The sequence below is a fragment of the Labrus bergylta genome, chromosome 12 (assembly GCF_963930695.1).
Source record: "Labrus bergylta chromosome 12, fLabBer1.1, whole genome shotgun sequence".
Classification (NCBI taxonomy): Eukaryota; Metazoa; Chordata; class Actinopteri; order Labriformes; family Labridae; genus Labrus; species Labrus bergylta.
Genome location: NC_089206.1, coordinates 28,299,964 through 28,320,201, shown reverse-complemented (window position 1 = coordinate 28,320,201; position 20,238 = coordinate 28,299,964). Strand labels below are relative to the sequence as shown.

The following is a 20,238-nucleotide window of genomic DNA, read 5'->3' as shown; positions in this document are numbered from 1 at the left end:
AATATTAGTACACAACCTTACCCGCTTTCAGTCGAGGGTATCCGATGTTATATCACATTGACTGGAAAAGGCAAAATCTTCTCTCCTCTGTCCGCCCAGGCGCTCAGATTCAGCTAGGTTAGCTACAGAGGAGCGGCACTCCCCAAACCCAGTTTTTAACCCGCCTAGGGGAAGACACACCGGCACAGAGGCGCAGATATGAGGCGGTGTTCACCCAGATAGATATATCAGAGTTTAAGCAAGCTTCCACTTCAACGCAACTTCCAAATCAAAGCAAAAATCCGTTAGTGTGTCTCCCTCCGTCGTCGTCCCTCTGTTTTCTTCCTTCACGCCAGGACCTCAATCGCTTCTTCCTCCGGCCATCAAACAGCAGAGATGGGCGCGGTAACCCTGCACTCAGGTCTGGGAAACCCCACGTTACGGCAGCGTCGCAACGCACAGAGAAGGGTCGGCGACCACTCTTACAATCAGGAAATAAATCCATTTCTGGTACCACCTACACACTTGAGTAACACATAGCTACCAAAATACAGCCTTTATAACTATATCGTTAGAAAATTGAAGAGGTAGGCAGACAACCAAATCTGAGCTAATAAAGAGCAGTTACACTCGCCCATGTTTACACATTTGACTCTGAAACTAGGGCATTAGGCCTAAAAATGCTCCCCAGGTTTTGGGGGATTCTTTCCTCTCACATTAACCAGGCACAAACAATCAGTTCAAAAAACAACCAAGGCTGTTTTAGGCTATACCCGAGTGTCAGTGCCACAACCGCTACTTACAACGGTGGTGTCTCATTTGCAAACCAAAATAGTGTAAATCATTTGACTGTAGGTGCATGCAGCCTACCTCCCAGCCAACATGAACATCAATATTGAACATTTAACTACAGACTGGGCTAACATTTCAAAGATACAGCTTCTTCTTTTTTAAATCTTAATGTGAATCTGTTTGATTAAGTAGGATAATTGTCAGAATGAATCTGTCAGGCATATTTTTAAAAGAACATACACAATCCCTGCACTGGTAGTTCTATGATCAAGGCCACATTTAAAATGACCATGATCCATTAGTAATGCCTTTAAAGACACCAGTCACTTTTGCTTTGGCCGATATAAGACACCAGTGATGTAAAACTGTTGTATTCTATGGAAATTATCTTTACCATTCTTTACAGCATATTTAAGAAATGAAAATGAATTTACTTTTGGAGATTCATGAGGTTGGACCATTGCTGCTGCTCATAGATGACTTGATCACCATTAGTCGAGATAAATTGAGCTTGGAGGAGGGGTTAATGCCCAGTGGGTTAAGGCGTTTCTTGGAAACATGGAACACTTTGGTGTCAGTGGGGACAACGAAGTGTGTTTGGGCTTGGTCCAATGGGGAAAGACAAGAGCATCATCAGCTATGCTTTAGATGAATAATGCTCCTGAGAGTTTTGTTCTGTCTGCTGTGGCTCAGCAGATGAGATATAATGTTTTTGCAGATATCTGTTTTGTTGCTGTGTCTTCACATCAAACACTTACAATAACAGTAATTGCTGTGTCTAAGTATAAGTCGGACGTGCAAAAGGTAAGACCCAGCATTGTACTGTATTTGTAATATTTATGTGGCCCATATATTTACACACAGACGACATCATTTTTGTGAAAGTGTTTATTGAGAAATAGTCAAAACCGGATGACTTGAAATTTGAAAAACATATGTCAATGAAAATCATCTGTCAATATTCTATTGATCAGCTTCTGAATTTCTTCCAATAGTACATAGTGTGCTAGTGTTCTTGCCATGCAGTTCTTGTAAACCTCAAACCGGTAGACCTGTTATCCTGTATGAAAAAACCTCTGCCGTTGAATAGTAAGCTCTCTAAGCAGACATTAATGCACCTACAACAGGTTGCTTCCTCTCAGTAACTGCACAGGACTGTAAGGAGCGGTGTGCACACACTTGCATTTGTTTGTCATAGTGCAAAACTAATCCCAAAACTAACAAATCCTTATATGATTTTTGTTTATAAATGTATTAACTGCTAGTTAAAAGCGGCAGGTGGATTCCGTCAGACAGATTGTTCCAGAGACTTGGGCTACTTGCTCGATGTCTCTGTATAAATTTCAAACATGGTTATGGCCACCAACAAAGTGGAGCATTCCCCTTTACTCTTGTACAAAGCACAGACAGAGAGAAAGGCAGACGAGATGCACATTAGTCGAGTAGGGGCCATAAGTAGCACTATTTCAACGTATTAGTGAGAGATCAAAACTGAAATCAGATTAGACAGAGAGGAAACTAGCAACACAAATATTTCCTGATTTAATCTCGTACATTTCATAAAACAAGTGATATTACATGAGGCTAAGCTCATAATGACCTTGCTTTTTATGGGCAGGTTTGGATACAGTAATCTGATTTAGCATAATCCCCTACAATCTCTGATAAATGCTTACAGCAAGTATCTCTGAGAGAGGTCAGATCCTATTGGACTGTTTCGAGGCTTAACATCTGCTGTTCACACATGGCCTAGTTCTCAGAGAGTTGCTGTGCAGCTTTGCAATTTTCAACCACGTTCTCATTTTAGATATCTAATAATTTCCACAAAACTATCAACATACATTAATGGGAAAAAAAAGCACGATTGTAAAAAAACCTATTTCAGAAACCTGAGCGCATATAATTGCTGATTTTTCAGATTATTTTATTTACATAATCTGCTTTATGAAGCGTTAAGACTAGTTCCAAAGACATATGTGGAATCATATGGTAATCTGTGTTGTAAAAAAAAAAAAATAGGATCCTCTCGTTTTACTTTTTAGAAAAATTGCATTTTGAAAAGGTCTCAATTTTTATTTTTAATATTTTGAGTGTAGTTATATTCTTTAACTCTTTTTCATTAGGTGTATCCAAAGTAAATATTTCTTGAAACTGTATTACTTACTTTTAGACTAAAAGAGAATGAGAGAAGTAAATAGCAGTATGCAAGCATTTCTTTCATGCTTTGCACAGATCATTTTGACTCAGTAAGAGATTATTTTGCTTAGTAACTGGGAGGCTCTTTATGCTGAAGTGTGTGTTTAGAATGAGATGCATTAAACTCATCAAAAGAAAGTCTTCAGTCCTATCAAAACAACCTGTTCACAATATACATTGAGAAATACTGGACTTCCCCCACAGTGTAGAGTCAACTTCCCCAACTATTCCCCTTTTCAAACTGTGTATATCATGGCGGATACTGGAGGGCCAGTGAAGGCATCAGGAGCTCCTCATTCCAGGTGATTATTATTGCAACAAACTAGTAGAAATGCAAGTCTGCAGGTTATTTAGATGGCAGTGTTAAACCTGAGATCCACAATGTTCAAAGCAGGTTATCTGTTTGTTGGCTTTTAACCTTCATTAACAACCTTTAGTTTTGACAGGTAAAATAAATGATGCTTTGTATCTCACTATTCTAAAGGAAATGGTCCAAATGCCTTTTTGCTACATTTTTTTTCACATGTTGGAACAAAATGCTAAGTTATCATGCAAATACATACTTGTCATTTTCACTACTATTGTTAAGTAGTATGAAATGTTCTTACTCAGAGTAAAAAAAAACAACTAACTTATCATGCTGTATGGGCTACTGAACAGCAGCATGTTCAAAGGTAGAAATTGCAACTCATTTCTAAATTAGAGCGACACTGTGATTCATTCTTTTACAACCAATCTGATCAAAAGCCTTTTTAAGTTCAAAGTGTCTGTCTGACTGTCTTTACTCATTTTTTCTATATTCATCTTGTTTGGCCACAGTATTGGTCAGATTGCAGTGCATGTGCTGTATACAGTAAATCTGAGTTCACATCTGCTGACACACCCTTATCTTGATGTAGCATTATTATTAGGGATTATGTGCAGCCCCTTGTGGTGGAATAAGGTTCCACATTTGGATGATTCAATAAACATTTATTGTGTTATATACAGACAGGTGAATTTGAAAAGGAAAGCCAGGCAGGTTCCTTCTGCCCTTGGTGATTTATTACACCTTGGTATTAATTCTACAACTCTGTAAACTCTACCAGGGAACAAAGTCTTTTAAAAGATAACCCCTCAATAAATGTTTTAATGATGTTGGTGGAGAGCGATGTCTTGACAAGTTAGTTCTGAAACCTTCCAGAGGGGGTTTGGTGGTGTGGCACTGCAACAACGTGGACTCCTTTATAAGAGGTCATGTAAGATGTGCCAAGGAGTCGTGCAATATGTCATTATAGCTCTGTTGTAGAAACGTGTTTTTATTTATATGTGGAACTGTTCTTGTATGATAGATAGATAGATAAATATGAGACACATTTCCCTTTGGGGACAATAAGGTATATATCTTATCTTATTAACTGAGTGAGATCTTTTTAATTTGGAAGCGATATGATATGTTTTACATCATTTTTTATATTCATCAAACCTCTGAGTGACCCACAGTGACGTATGAATGGGAGCATTGTCAACAAGAAGAGATCACTTTCATCATAGGATGAAGGCGATAACCAGAACAGTATTGTTTTGACTTGTAGTGACTCTTCCCTCTGAGGATAACAGTGATAGTTATATTGAAACCATGCTGGGAAAATGCCCCCAACACCATATCAGAAAAAAACAGAATGTCTGAGAGTATTATGTACTTTTTGGATTCCATTTTTAATATGCAAAACTTTGAGTGTTAAGCAACACATGGACTAAATACATTCTTACTTTATTGACTTTAAATCACATGCAGAGCCCAAAGCAAACAGTCAAATCATATTAGCATACAACTAAACAAACAGAACACTAAATCAAGGCCACATGTTGTCATAATGTCTCGTTACAATGGATTTTGGTCGAAAAAACGTGTCAACTGTGGAGACAGAATTTGTACATGCTTCGAGACCTGACATAACAAATCAAAGACTAATTACTGTAACATTCAATATAATGCACATGTTGAGTTGTCACCAAGAAGAGGGAGGAGGTGGTTGTTTCTCTTAAACTAACAAAGAACCCCTGCTGGCTCTTGGAAGTCAAAAGGTCAACACAAAAACACACACAAACACACACAGTATAGACATTTTAGGCATTTTTATGTGTTCTGCGTCGGTGTGTGACCGGCATCCAGGTACTGCAGAGATCAGTCAGCAGTGGTGGAGACCGATGCCATCAGGGTAACTTTGTAAACATGCCTCTCATCCCCCTTCAGGGTAAGAAGCGCACATGTCTGCACCATCTCATAGGGCTGAAATATGCACACACATATACACGCACACAACACACACACACACACACACACACACACACACACACACACACACACACACACACACACACACACACACACACACACACACACACACACACACACACACACACACACACACACACACACACACACACACACACAACCTGTTAAAAAGTTAAAGTTGCTGGTTGAAGGTTCATGGTGGTGTTAGATTGGATATGATTTTTTTCCCCTGGCAGAATGTAGGCATTGATTTTATTCCCACAACTAAATTTACTTTTTTAAACTTTAAAATTCAACTAATGTTTTTCTGTTCTAATGACAGCGTTTCAGTGTAAATAAGCAGCCTTTTGGTGCATCTTAAATCATAAGTATACTTTGACCTTATATGATCCCTTCAAGTCATTTGGTCCTCTGATAAATACAACACGCTCATAAGAAGCCTTGTTATGACACTTTAGCTTGACACAGATTTAACTAGACTACAAAAACATTCACATGCATTCTGTTCTTAATAAAAAGATCTTGATTCAAAAACCATAACATGAATCTCTTGCTGACCTTGTATCCACTGTGGGGAGTCCACGTGACAACGATGGTGCGTGTTTGACCTGCCTCCACTGTGCCTTTGCTGGGTTCCACGTTGAAGCCCTGCTGCTGCAGCAATGCCAAGTTATCCCAGTGAAACTCTCCACTCTGGGGAAAATAGTCAAGACAAAAATTAATTTACTGCATTAATATCTGCAGGACACCATGGGAGAGCTCTACAATTATGAAAGTCTGTTTCTGACTGTATTAAACTGGGTAACATCTGGGTGGAAAAAGTGATCTGATAGGTTTTCTGTTTCCTTTTGGTGCCCATGTCAATTAATTAGTATATTATACCAGGAGTTCTGAGGTGCATAACTCTCCAACTGGCTCATCATTTGGCTAGAAAAATATTCAAATATTCGTTAATAAGTGATGTAAATGATAAACAGATTTTGACAAAGGATGTAAATATAGAGGTGGTCTCTCAGCTGCAAAGTTGGGGGCTCGAAATGTCCTTGGACAAGACACTGAACCCCAAATTGCATCCACCTCTACGGCAGCAGCGTGTGAAAGCATCAGAACATGTGAAGGGATTAGTACTTTTGGGAAGTATGGCACTTTACATAGCAGCTATTGTCAACAGTGTGTGAATATGGTGTGAATGGGTGAATGTGACGTACAGTGTAAAAGCGCTCTGAGTGGTCAGAAGACTAGAAAACGGCTGTACAAGTCCATTAACCATTTACGGATTGATGTGTACAAGTTGAAATCTGTGTTCTCTTATGTGATGTATTTTGAAAATGATAACTGCAGTTTAATAGTTTATTACTTATATTTAAATAGGTATTGATGCTGAACAGGTAAATAGATTTTTTTTAATAAGCAGTTTGTTTGGCTGGTTTATTACTGAACCTGCATATAAAGCGCCCCATGTCACACACCAAGCAACTTCCACTCCATCCATCACGAGTAAATTCTCAAACTGTGGGAAACACTGAGCGAGGTGTCAAATCAGTGAGGGCAAGACACTCACCCACTCTAGATATTAATATAAAGTAGACTAATTATGTTTTTTTAGAATACGTGAAGATGCACTCTATGCACTCTTTGAAGTATCAGTCAGCTCCATGCTAAAATAAACCTACTGCCTCTATACCTGATGACATCACAGTACCTTCTTACTGGGCTGTGCAGAGCGGATGCAGCCCACTTGCAGCTCCCTTACTGCTGGTGTGATGGCTCCTGTGCAGCAGCCTGCCTGCAGGGTCACCAGCACAGAGACGGTTGGCTTCTCCATCACCTCTGAGTCTACTATATCAAAAGGAGGAAACCAGAAGGTATGCCAGTTTAAGCCTTTGCACACATTTTCTTTAGTTAGCTCTTGGACAACCAGACATATTTTAAAGATTTTCATTGCACAGTTCATGTGCATCTTTCTAAAAACGAATGAAATCATTTAAACATTTGAATGTAATTGAGCAATACTACAGCCAAGACTCCACTTGTGTTCTAACTGATATATCTCAACACATACTGGATAGAAGAATTTTTGTACAGATATACAAGATCTTCAGATAGGTTGATTCTTTCTGACCTTGGCCTGATGTCTCTGACACACCACAAGGTTGACATTTGTGGGTTTCAATTACATTTTCAACAACTTCTGATTTAAAAAAAATAAAAATGGTACAACCTCCACAAGTTCATCTAAGAGTAAACTTTAATTAGGAGGTGGCTGTGGCTCAGTTGGTAGAGTCGTTGATATAAGAGTCGTCTCTCAACTGGTCGAGGGTTCGATCCCCAGCTCCTGCAGCAACATGTCCGATGTGTTCTGAGCAAGACACTTAACCCTGAATTGCTCCTGCTGCTTCGTTGGCGGTGTATGAATGGGATTAGTTACTTCTGCTGGATGATACTACATAACAACCTCTGCCATCAGTGTGTGAATGGGTAGAGTGTAAAAGTGCTTTGAGTAGCCAGAAGGCTAGAAAAGCTCTTTATAAGCTCAAGTCCATTTAATTCAATTTTCAATTCAATTTATTTTGTATAGCGTCAACTCATAACAAGTGTTATCTCAAGACACTTTACAGAAAGCAGGTAAAAGACCTTACTCATTGTTATGTTACAAAAAGCAGGTAAAATACCTTACTCATTGTTATGTTACAAAAAGCAGGTAAAAGATCTTACTTATTGTTATGTTACAAAGACCCGGCCTATCCATCATGAGCACTTTTAGCAAAGCAGCAAAAGTTACAGTGGTAAGAAAAAACTGTCTTATTAAAAGGCAGAAATCTTCGGCCGGATCCCCGGGTCATGATGAAACAGCCTTCACAGGCCTAGACTGCACCGGGGTTGGAAAGGGATAGGGGGATAGATGGGATAAGATGCAGGAAGAGGGATAGGGAGCAAGGGGGTGGGGGGAGGCAGACCGTCCATCAACAATCCGGTGGGGAGGGGGGGGTTGTTCTGGCAGGCCGTCAACCAACCATTTACCATTTAATCACTGTGGGGAGACCCCAGCTTTTCATACAGCGCCAACATCACAAGGAATGTAGTCAAATTGTGCAGTACTCTACTTTAAGACCAACAGAACTAATCAAGACTCATTCCCATCTGCCCCAGCTTTTACTTTTTGTTTCATGCTAATTAACAACAATATCATGCTAGTACTATTCACATACCTAATAAAAATGATGAATATAACTTTATAACAGAGTCAATGCCTAAGTACAGCCTTAGAGAAACACTGGCCGAGCTGGTAAATACTAGTGTATGCTAGAAATCCTCTGGTTTCAATTTAATAACTTCATTCATTCAATCAAATGATAAAGCATGTAAAGCACTACCAAACAGTTTTCAAGTACATATAACTCATTTTTATAGATTACAAAAAAAAAAGTTGGGGAGAGGGTCAGTGGTGATGAGCACCGTTGCTGCAAAGCATTTGCTTGTTCTACTACAGCAGTGTGTTTTTTTTTCCAGGTACTCAGGCTTCCTCCTACAATTCAACATGCACACTAGGTTTATTGGTTACTATAAACTGAGAGTGGATGAGTGGTTGTCTGTCTTCATGTGTACGCCCTGTGATCGACTGGCTACATGTCCAGAGTCTACCCTTCCCCTCAACCAATGACACCACAGCAGTGACCCACAGCAGGATAAGTGGTATAAATAATGTATTGTGGATAAAGTACAGGATGTTAAGTTAAAGAGCATGACTCTTAGGGTTGCTCGTCATCTTTAAAGTGATAGTGTCTTTATATTCTTCAGCTGAGTTCCCTGTGGGTCTGACGTTGAGTATAAAGGCTAAAAAGACTTTAATCCATTACCACGTACAATACCACAAAAAACCTGTACTATAATGAACCTACATTGACTAGAAGTTAAATACGACTACCCCATTTTCATAATACCTGAAGTATTAAACTTGAAGAAGAAAATGAAGAGGAAGGTTTTGATACCTATAAATTGTAGTCCAAGTGGAGGAAGGAGGGCTTCAGTGGGCACTGTGAGAAGTTCTTCTCCATATAGATACATGTTATGGGAAGAAGCTGCACCCTTTAGATCCATCACACACACTTTATTCTGAGAAACAGGAATAAGTATGAGACAAAGGACAAGGTCTGGTTGTGTGTGTGTGTGTGTGTGTGTGTGTGTGTGTGTGTGTGTGGTGTTCCTCTGACCTTATTCATTAACTCTACTGTTAGTCTGTCAGAATAGTTTACAGACGGATGGTCAGGCTGGAAGGTGACAGTGATGTCCTTGCTCTGTCCTGGAGCAATGCTGCCCTCTACTGGCACAACGCTGAACACACTTAGCCCACTGTAGTTCTGGGTTCCTGAAGAAAGTACAAAATACTTCCTGAAACTACAGTATCTCCTACTGTTATTATTTGAATGGACTATATTTGTATTTGAATGAGCTATTAATACATGTCGATTATTATATTGACCTTTTAACACCCTGGTCATGCTACATTTATGACTGTTCAGATATGTCACTTATTCTGTTTCTTAATCTTGTGTTGTTCATTATTTTGACGTGTGCTGCTGCCCCCTTGGCCATGTCACCTTTGTGAAAGAGATCACTGTTATGAATGGGTTAATAACCTGATTAAATAAAGATTCATTAAAAAAACCTAATGACATTACTCAACTAGGTCAGAAAAGGTCTGGACTGCACATTTAAAGTTCATTGAGCGGTGTTAAGACATCTACATGGATTTTTTTGGGAAAAAAGACAACAGCCCAAGCTTTTAAAGATTGCTTTAAAAAATCTTTTAAAGACACATGTAACTATTTTAGGGCGAAATGAGTAGGGGTTATCAGTCAACTATGTGCAAAACAACTATTCTGAGCTGGTGCCTACTACCTGGCCTATTACATAGCAACAAATATCTTTATTGTGCTATTGTGAGGATGCTGAAACACAAATATGTTTTACAGAAAATGTACTGCAAAATACATAAATGATGCTCACTATAGATTACACCACATAAAAAATGTATGATGACTTTTGTTTTGCACTCCCACAAAGCTCAAAATAACTTGTTTCAATGTAGAATTTAATGTTGAACTTAACACCCACGACTTAAGGCTGAACTTACACAATAGGTGGTGCAACAGGCTGAAGTAGTAGTATATAACTAATATAAATAATGTGAAATAGTTTCAAGCTCGCTTCTGCAATCCATGTGTCGAAGGTGTCCTTTGGGCGAGACACTTAACCACCAAATGACTCCTGAATTGCATGGCGCAGCAGCATTTGGATGTGTATGAATGGGATGAGTTAACTATTGATGGACCACTTAACATTGCATCCTCTACCAATCAGTGTTTATAATTGTCTGTTTTGTGTGAATGGGTGAATGAAACATGTGGAGTATAAGAGCTTTTAGTGGGTCAGAACATTAGAAAATTCCTATTTAAGTACAGTTCATTTACCATTTTCCATGGTTTCTTTATAATCATTTATTATATCTCTGATTATTTTCTCTGTGCACAATATAGATGTTCAGCTGAGAAAAAATACATACATCAAACTTGCTGAACTGTAATGTTATGGCAGCAAAACCTTAATTCATTGCATTACATCTACATGCATTCAGGCTGCTGTGAGTTTCAGAGCACTGCACTGCATTGCACTCTCAGTCAAATCTTACCCACTCTAGGTTGGACCTTTATGTTTTTATAACTCCCCAAGCTGGTGGGCCACATCATCAGCTTCACCCTGAGTCCTGGAGGGAGAGAAGCTGGCCAGTCAGCACCCTGAACTTTACTGCCACAAACAGAGCTGTTCTGCAGCTGCAGGCACAAAACAAGGTTTAATGACAGTTCTGAGAGCCTCATAAAAAAGCATCAAGATAATCAGTGCATTAAGTGAACACTTTGTCTTTGTCTTGATTTGAGGATATAGATGCGGAAAAAACAATTTAAAACCAATTATTTTGTTTCTTTTTGTACTTTTTTTTCTCAGGTCCATTTCCCATGATCTTACCTTACCTTCACGACACCTTTGAGGCGCTCTCCTCCTCTCAAACACATAGCCAAAAGTCAAGTAGGTCTCCTGATTGGATGCAGGTAACAACAGGGACCACACATCCATCACCCAGAAAGAGTCATCTCCAGTGTCATCCTGTGGCTATGCACTTCCAAAGTCTCAAAGTACTAGAGAACAGTAGACAAAGAGTGGGTTAAGACATTACTGTGTATTTAAAGTGAATACAATAATATAGATATAGAATAAATCATCTTTCATGTGATTGGATGGCAAAATGGTTTATCTGATAAACTGAAATCAGTGGATTACTAAGGGATACAGTTCATTTTGGATAACTCCACCTCTTTAACGGTCTTTACTTACTCTTTCCTCCAGAAATGGAGTAAAGGCTACGACCTAGGAGTGTGTATCTCTCCAGGTCTTAAACACCTGAGAGCATTGAGGAGGGAAAAGGGACCTTTTAAATCCAGGACGAATGACTTCAGCTTGAAACTGGTCAAAGAAAAGTGGTAGAAACAATATGCATATTATTTGTGAAATCATTTCTCTAACATTTTGGAAACGATTACTATTATTAATACTAATATTATTACAAGGGCTCTAACCCCAAAAATGGTAGAAATTGAATGAGCTAAAAAAACATCAAACTTGGTGAAACAATCAAGCTGACAACCATCATTATGCTTTGACCCAATAAGTGATAATTATAAAAAAAATTCTCAAGATTTCTAAAAACAAACAATTATCAAGATGTTGTTGCATTTATTTGGTTTCCAAAAATGTTATTTAAGAAAAGCCATACTGCTATACTTTGACTCTGTCTACACAAAATTTGATAAAAAAATAAAATAAATAAAAGTCTCTTGATATCTTTTTGGATTTTAAGTAAGCACATGTTGTCGGGCAAATATTGAAGATTTATACTGATGGCCCCTTGGACATGGCCTTTTCACTGTTTCACGATATGTTAACATGTATTCATCTTGTGCTTAATTTGTCATGAACTGATACAAAACAGGGACATGAACCTTGGCACCATACCATGCCGGTCCAGCCCTTCGTACCGCCTGTGTGTGTTTTTAATTTGTGCCAAAGTTCAAAGAAAGGTAGTGTTAAGATCTTAACTTACTTATTTTTGCAGCCTGATCTTGCCTATATTCTTTACTGTGAGTTCATTGCATAGGGTGCACTCAGTTTTCAATCATGAGTGTCAAGGACACTGCTAGCTATTTTGAGAACACAGAAAATGTACCTCCAAGTTATTTGTGAGCAATTGGGTGTTTTTTTTAATTAGATATATATTTATATATTAATATTAGGCTTTCATTTTTTTACTGGTTAAATAAAGGTTAAATTAAAAACAAGTCAGTATAGAACACAAATATAAAAAAATATGATATTGTATTAAAAAATTTAACTAATTAGATAAGTAGTTAAAAACACAAAGTAACGTGTGAAATTCTTCATTTTGTCTAGTCTAAAACAAGTTTTCACTTAAACAAAGCTGATCCATATATGCAGAGTAGAAGGATACATCCAAGGACTCATGTGAAATGTTCTGAACCATAATCTTCTTGATCTTCTCTTTCTCCTGAAAACAGAAGACACCAGAACAGCATAACAAGTAAATACAAAAAGGTGTACAAGCTGATTGCACATGTAAAAATTTACATAAATGTAAAAAAAAAAAAATCACAGAGAAATAATTTCCTTTAAAATCACTTACCCACTGCCACCTGGTGGAAGTTTATGATATTGTGTCCATTGTTGGAAATAACCACCAGAGGGGGCTGTATGGCAGGACATTGCAGCTTCAAGTAAAGGGTATTCAATGTGCTGTGGAGATATTAAACATTACAGTCTATGAAATAAGAGAGCATCCATCCATAGACATAAAGATATATATGTATATATTCATGTACTCTAGGGTCTCTTTCTAGTTGGATTTTCCCTGAAATCCAAATCAGAGGAGACCCTAGGGCAGTGGTTCCCAACTTTTTTTGGCTCATGACCCCACTTTGACATAATAAACCCCATGGGAAGAAGCTATTTGCTCTAATATAAGCTTCATCTGCATGTCTGTGCTCTTTACCCTCTCCCTAAGGCTGATCCCAGCCACCCTTCAGGGGAAACTAATTTCAGACATTTTCAGTCACTCCTAAAACTCATGACATCATGACATGTTGGTCTTCAGATTGCTTTCAGGCTCAGCTCCCTCTTTTTTACCCTCACATGTGAACAAGTTGGAATAACTTTAGGTTACTATAGTATCTATGTTGATATATAAACAGCGTAAGAATAAGTGTAAGAATATGTGTAAGAAGAAGTATAAACGCTCTGATAATATCATGTGCGTGCTGGTGTGACTGCTTGTGTAAAAAAGGGACGATTATTTACAGGCCATGTAGGGGAAAAGAAGACAGTGTTCTTTTCACATAGATACAGTTGCAGAAGTGGTTCCACTCTACCTGTGTCTGCAGACAGAAGATTGTTACAACAATGCTTGTAAAATGTGTTCATGAAACTGAATAAAGGGCTGATGAATTCAACCTTCAGAATCCTAGTCATCTTTTATAACCCGAACAACAAGACCCTGAGATACTGGAACCTTTTCACTTAGGGAAGAGAACCATGGCTTTAGACGTGGAGGTGCTGACCCTGATCCCAACAGCTTCGCAGCAAAAAACCCCAATATCTGTTAGAGGTCTTAGCCTGATAAAGCCAGCAGAATCACATCATCTACACAAAGCAGAGATGACATTCTTAAACCAGACAACCCTTCTTCCTCCGGCTACACCCTGAGGTCCTGTCCATATAAATCACAAACAGAATCTTTGACATGGGACAACCCTGAAAAAGGCCACTATTCATCAGGACTGACTTTGTATGGAGAATGCAGACACAGTTCCAACTTTGGTCATACAGGGACCATACAGGACTCCCTACATGACCCCCCCGGAACACAATTGTAAGCCTCTAGGTCCCCAAAGCACATGTAGACAGGAAGCGCAAACTCCATTGGTCCATTGTTCCCGAGTCAGGCTGGAATCTGCGCTGATACTACTTTATCCCAGACCTCTAACCGACACTATAAAGTTGTGTCAGCCAGGACAGCCCCACAACGTCCTCAGAAACATTTGCCGAGAATATAGGTAAGGCTTCCCCTTGATCTTCCAACTCTGCCTTTACATTAGAGCATGTGTTTAAGCATGAATTCAGGATTTACTCAAAGTGTCCCTTCCTCTGGCCAATGATATAACTCCTCCTCTGTTGAAAACAGCCTGAGCCAAATTTTGCTTTTCCTGAGCTGTCCAACAGTTTGCCAGAACTTCCACGAGGCCAACATATAGCCCTTATCCATAGCGTCCCCAAACTCCTCCCACAACTGGGATTTTACTTCCAATGAGATACCACTCTGCTGTTACCAGAGACTAGATAAAAACCAATCATTGGGCAATTGCAAAAGGGTTTGGAATAGAAAGACCTGTGGTTATAGTTGTGATTTGATCCTGTTTATCAAGTAGTTGTGGTCTATCTTACAATCAGCCTTTGATTATAAATTATTATATTTTTTATACAAATCCCCAAACTCAATTTCTCCAAAAATGTAAACAAGTAGTGTAAACGTATTGGTGGTCTGTACAAGAACATGGTTTAAATAATTGTTTCCAATTTTGTTATGTGGGATTACAATAAATAAGGCTGCAATGGTGCATTGTATTTATACAATGAGAAGGATTTTAGGAACTCTGAAGGGTCCAAGTCCCAAAGATGAAAAAATAGAAATCAGAGATGACAGGACTTACAGCTGACTGAACAGAGATGTAAAGAAGCGGAATCATTATCACCTCCATGGCTGCTGGGTCTCAATGTCGTTCTCTGATGGCTCTCCGTCCAACACATAGCAGGGGATGCTGTACTCTCTGAAGCGCTGGGTGAAAGAGCAGAGCAGGGAGAGCCTGGCCTTTTCATACAGCTGTGACCTTGAAACAAAATACTAAAGACTTCAAATACAAAAAAATTAAAAAGCACTCTTTTTTTGTAGATCATACGCTCTATGTTTTGATAGTTGCAAGTTAAAAGAGACTGAGATACTGATGGAATCAAGCTGAGATTAGAACAGGGGGAATGAACAAGCAGAAGCTTTGTATGTTTGTTTGGTATTGATGGACCTCAGACTTCTTTGTATACTTTTTTTGAAGATGTTTCCAACACAAATTATTCATTCTACTTTTTAGATTATTTATTAATTAGCATTAGCTTCATTGGCATTTCAAAAGTATTTTGTGATACAAAACAATTTAAATGATTGACGACATGGAATCATTTAAGCGTGTAGAAATACAAAAACTCTTACCCTTGCTGGATCTCAGCAGTATCAGTTGATTCCGTGGGTTGGTCAGTCATCTTTCCGTCTGATGCCATGTTGTTGTTTAGAATCACAGATGTCTTCTTTTCTTTACCGATTTCCACTGGGTCCTGCTTTTCAGTGGTACAACACACATGTCTGAATACTATGGGAGGTTTCAAACTAACTAATCAAGACTGCAAACATCTCATCAACTCCACCAAGAAATCAAACAAACTGTCAATGCTATTTGTGTCTGGCCTGCATATTGCAAACATGGATCTGTGCTGAAAAAGCAGAAAAGGAGCAGCCAAGCTTTTTGCTCTCTTTTTCAATGATTTACTACTTTAGTAGACGGAGCTCCCACAACCTTCAGCAAGGTGATCTGGTACTACTACCACCCGACGTCCCTGACACCCAGCCACCACCATTGGACTGTGTCGTCCCCACAACAACCGCCGCCCTCATTCATGCACGGCCTGCTGCGGCCACCACCTCAGCGCCAAGGAAGTGTGAACAGGAGAAAGGAGAAATCCTTCCTGTATATTATCCCATAATGATCTTTTCTAAAGCGTCTCAAGATAACACTTGTTATGAAATATACAAATACACTATACAAATAATGATTGATTGATTAGTTATTTCTAAGCATAAATGAAAGTGTCAATGAGGCCCAGCTGAGACATGAGCAACAATGGAATCAGCCAGGCAGCTGCAGACATTTAATAAGAGCGTATGGTTACATAAGAGATGCAAGTACAGTATGCCATTGAAATGCTTATGGTCTAGATGCAGCAAAAGGTCAGCATTATGTAGTAGCCCACTTTTAAAATCCTTTAGTGGGGGCAGGCTGTGCATATTTTCATACTTGCTGTTCAGTGTGACTGTTCTTCTCAAACTCCTTTTCAGGAAGAGGCCCCAGTCGGTGGAAGAGTCGCAGCGCCTCCTCTTTGATCTCCTGCTCTCGCAGTCTGGGTCTAAATGTGACCTGGATTTGTTGTTTCTAGGTCAGAGGAGAGATTGTAACATATCAGGAAAAACACTTTTTGTAAAAAAGTTAGAGGGTTAAGTAGCATCATTTTAACAGGTGTTTGTTGTTTAAAAAAAGATGTTAAGGAAGCTTTAAAATAAGACTTTTCAAACTTAACCCTAACTAGTTTTGGGCTGGTTTGCAGAAATTATTCAAATGAGCTAATTTCACACTGTAGAGACTTCAGCACAGATAGTGTGACAAAAAAATTAATGTGTTCACTTCTGTCAGTTGTCCAGTAGGGGGCATCACTACACTGTTGAAACATCAGTTTGGTGCCACTGAATGGTTCTAAATATATTTAGTTGAACAGAGGCTGGAAGATTGCATCTGCATCTGTTAGCTGTGTGATCATTATGGCTCTGTTAAACAAAATGTTATAATACGCTAAAATCTGTTTCTTCAGATTTGGTTACCTTACATAGAAGAAAATATTATTTTTATTATCGGTGAGTTTTTGGATTTGGATCGTATGTGGGAATAACCTCAACTTTGAATAGTACACTTTGCAACGATGCAAGGGAAACGTTTCTGCTACGGATACAATTGAAAAGCAACTCCAACCTAATTTCCTCAGCGTCACCAGCTCTCTTGTCTTTAAAATCTAAAATTTCTAATCAATAAATCTCTGTTATGTCACGATTGTGTGAATCTAAATAACTAAGACTTAATCATAATGGAGACATGGTTGACTGAGGCAAACTACAGGCCTCCCTGACTTTCTTCTTTTGGGGCATAAACAAAAAAGGTCACTCTTTACCCTTGAACTAGTTCAGAATGAGGCAGCTTGTACGACTGAAGATACACAAGAAATGAGATGAGAGAGAGAGAGAGTGGAGGACGACATGCACCAACAGCATCAGGATCGAGAGTCCAACCTGCGACTTGTGCATGACGGACTGTAGCCTCTGTACACGGGGCCCCTGCTCTAACCAACTGAGCTAAACCAGCACCGACCAAAATCTTTCTTTGAAATTTGTCAAAGCTATCTCTTTAAGGAGATGTTGGTAGAACTCTACTAGCTAAAATACGGTTATAACATCAACATGCTGCAAATACAATTTTAATTGATTAATTTTAATAATTTAATTATTTTGATCATTTGTTCATTTTAGGATCGAAAGAATGACAGACATCATGATTGTAGTGATTTGCCCAAAGTCATTTTGCAGAGTGTGAAATCCTGTCTATGAAAAGACAAATGATGACATTAATGTGATGCTTTACAGCCCATAAAGCGTCAAATTAATGTTGTCTTTGGTCTAACAAGAAGGTTCAGAGACATTGTAAAGAGAGCCATTTAAACATTCGCTTTAGAAAAAGAAAAAAGAAGACATAAGCTGTACAGCTCTGACTACCTAGACAGAAAGACCCATGGGTGCTGACGTAGTAATTTCATACCTGACAGGAGAAGGGCCTTATAGAAAGTTTGTTGGCTGACACGGGAGAGCACTGGACTTGTATGTAGGTAGTTAGATACCTTTGGCCCATATGGTATTTTTTTCTGGGCTGCATAAACATATTTAAATGAAAATGACAGATATAACAAAGGAGACACCAGAGAGTGTTGGAGCGTCAGAGGAACGTTTAGCAGGTCAATAGTGTGTGACTGTTGAAACGCTTTCCTGTAATGCATGCAATGAAAGTACCTAGTGTTTCACCTGTATACTTAGTATACCTGTATACCTGTATACTGTGTGAAACCAGGTATCCTCTATGTGCTCGGTTATACGATCATTTTAGCAACTACTAATAAATGCATCTTGAAATTGCCATGTGAATGTGCAATAAATTTTGTGACAAAAGCAGATTTCTGTGTCAAATAATCTATGTTTACATAGATGTTTACAAACATCTACAAATAGTCATCTTTTGGCCTGTTTTGAATGTCCTTCAGTCAGTGTCCATGTATATCTTCTTAACTTGAACAGTAAATGCTAGTTAGGGTGTGCTAACTAACCTTGCCAAGCGGTAGGCTTCCTGCTGAAGGAGTGATGCTGATGTCTGAATCCTCTGGTAGGGCGAAGGAAAACATTTTGGCTGCTATAGGAGCCATGCCTGGAGAGATTGGTTGTTGTGGCTGGTTATTCTTGGTTTTATGGTTGATCAGGTGGAGTACAGCGGTGGAGTGGCTACCTACTGCTGTAGCCCCAAATTTGACCAGCGAATGAGAGAGCTTCAATGGAGGGCAGAAACCGACCGCTCGGCAAGACAGGAGGAAATCTCTGATGACACAAAAGTGTATTGTTTGATTACAGACTCAAATCCAATTGTATCAAATACATTGTATAGATCACAGGATCCATTACACATTTAATTTACAAAAAAAATGCAAGATTGAAAAAAAACCCCCAAAAAACCTGTTAATTCCAGATTTGCAGCTGAGTTTAAAACTGTAAGCTTTGGCCTTTTTCGCATTGAAAATCAGAAAGATTTCCATCGTCTCTCGTGGGAGCAGAGTGCCAAAGCCGTCATTAGGCTGGACCTCAATAAACTGTTGAATGAGAAAGAAACACAAAGATTATTTGAATTTTTACGATCTACAGTTATAATCCTTACAATTTCAACAGCCATTAAATGTGGCTAAATAATTTAATTAAAGCTTCAGAGTGCATGTCACTAACTAGATAAAATGTAATAGTTTCTTTGAATACATGTGTCTCTGAGCTGTACCTTCCTTTGTACTTTACATTTTTATCAGTTCTGAATCAAACAACGATTAAGGTTAAGTTTGCACATAACTAGCCAATCACAGCAACTCTATGTTTGGTTTACATGGCAACAGTAAGATTTTAATCTAGCGCCATTTGTTTATGTTGCTAACTGCCACTTTAAATCTGCATTAAATTCAAGTCTATCCTCAACAACAAAACGCTGCTGTGTAGTTATTTCTTTAAGTTCCATTCACATCGGAATTTGGATTGAGTTTATCTCTGGTTGTGCCTTTGCATTTGCATATATCTCAAACACTTTGTTAATTACAAAAACTGGAAAAAGCAAAAGAAAATGAGACTCTTTCTCCAGCTGCACCAGTCCAATTCAACTTTCAGCTTTTACTTAGCAGTGTTATTTAGATTAGTTTTCCACTCACACTGTCAAAGAATGGACTTCATTCTAATAGCAAATGTCACTATGGAGAGTGATCTGAATGCACTCAGCTTACCCCAGGTAGATACCAATCACTAATGTCTTTCTGCCAACCCCAAGCCGCCCCTCTAGAGATGCCCATGTTGCAGCACTACAAACAAAATCATACAAAAGCTTGTTTCTCCTGTAGTACCTCAGGAACATCTAAGAAGCCAAAGTCCTGAGGCAGCAGGGAGAGGTTGGTAAGGTGAACACTGCTCTTGACTGACTGGTAAATGGAACTGTAGCCAAAGTCCACCTCAGTCCTGTCAAACTGCAAGTCTGATGAGGTCACAATTGCTTGGACGGTGAAATGGACAGGCTTCATCTGAATGTACACAAAAGGAAGCATCTTAACAAGAAAACAACAACATCACATATAAATACACCAGAGGAGATATGCTCATGTTATTGAAGAAATATCAGCCAGTATAGTGCTACCCACCAGGATTTCTTTTTGAA

At 38.8% G+C, this 20,238-nt stretch overlaps 2 protein-coding genes across 2 annotated transcripts in view; both read right to left on the bottom strand.

Annotated features, from left to right (window-relative positions):
* gnb1a (guanine nucleotide binding protein (G protein), beta polypeptide 1a) overlaps positions 1-401 on the bottom strand; it is a 36,452-nt gene extending 36,051 nt beyond the window's left edge. The window contains exon 1 of the mRNA XM_020638146.3: positions 22-401. The gene's annotated coding sequence lies outside the window, so the exon portion shown is untranslated. The remainder of the gene's footprint in view (positions 1-21) is intronic.
* A 4,072-nt stretch (positions 402-4,473) lies between these two features.
* The window catches only part of cfap74 (cilia and flagella associated protein 74), a 53,108-nt gene continuing 37,343 nt past the window's right edge, over positions 4,474-20,238 (bottom strand). Inside the window, 18 exon segments of the mRNA XM_065961201.1 lie at positions 4,474-5,239; positions 5,804-5,938; positions 6,948-7,081; positions 9,235-9,358; positions 9,457-9,611; positions 10,935-11,076; positions 11,313-11,381; positions 11,383-11,439; positions 11,636-11,668; positions 11,671-11,757; positions 12,807-12,856; positions 12,999-13,108; positions 15,121-15,255; positions 15,630-15,754; positions 16,489-16,623; positions 18,611-18,875; positions 19,011-19,144; positions 19,931-20,104. Of these exon segments, the coding sequence (XP_065817273.1) occupies positions 5,135-5,239; positions 5,804-5,938; positions 6,948-7,081; positions 9,235-9,358; positions 9,457-9,611; positions 10,935-11,076; positions 11,313-11,381; positions 11,383-11,439; positions 11,636-11,668; positions 11,671-11,757; positions 12,807-12,856; positions 12,999-13,108; positions 15,121-15,255; positions 15,630-15,754; positions 16,489-16,623; positions 18,611-18,875; positions 19,011-19,144; positions 19,931-20,104 (2,169 nt within the window). The 3' untranslated portion in view covers positions 4,474-5,134.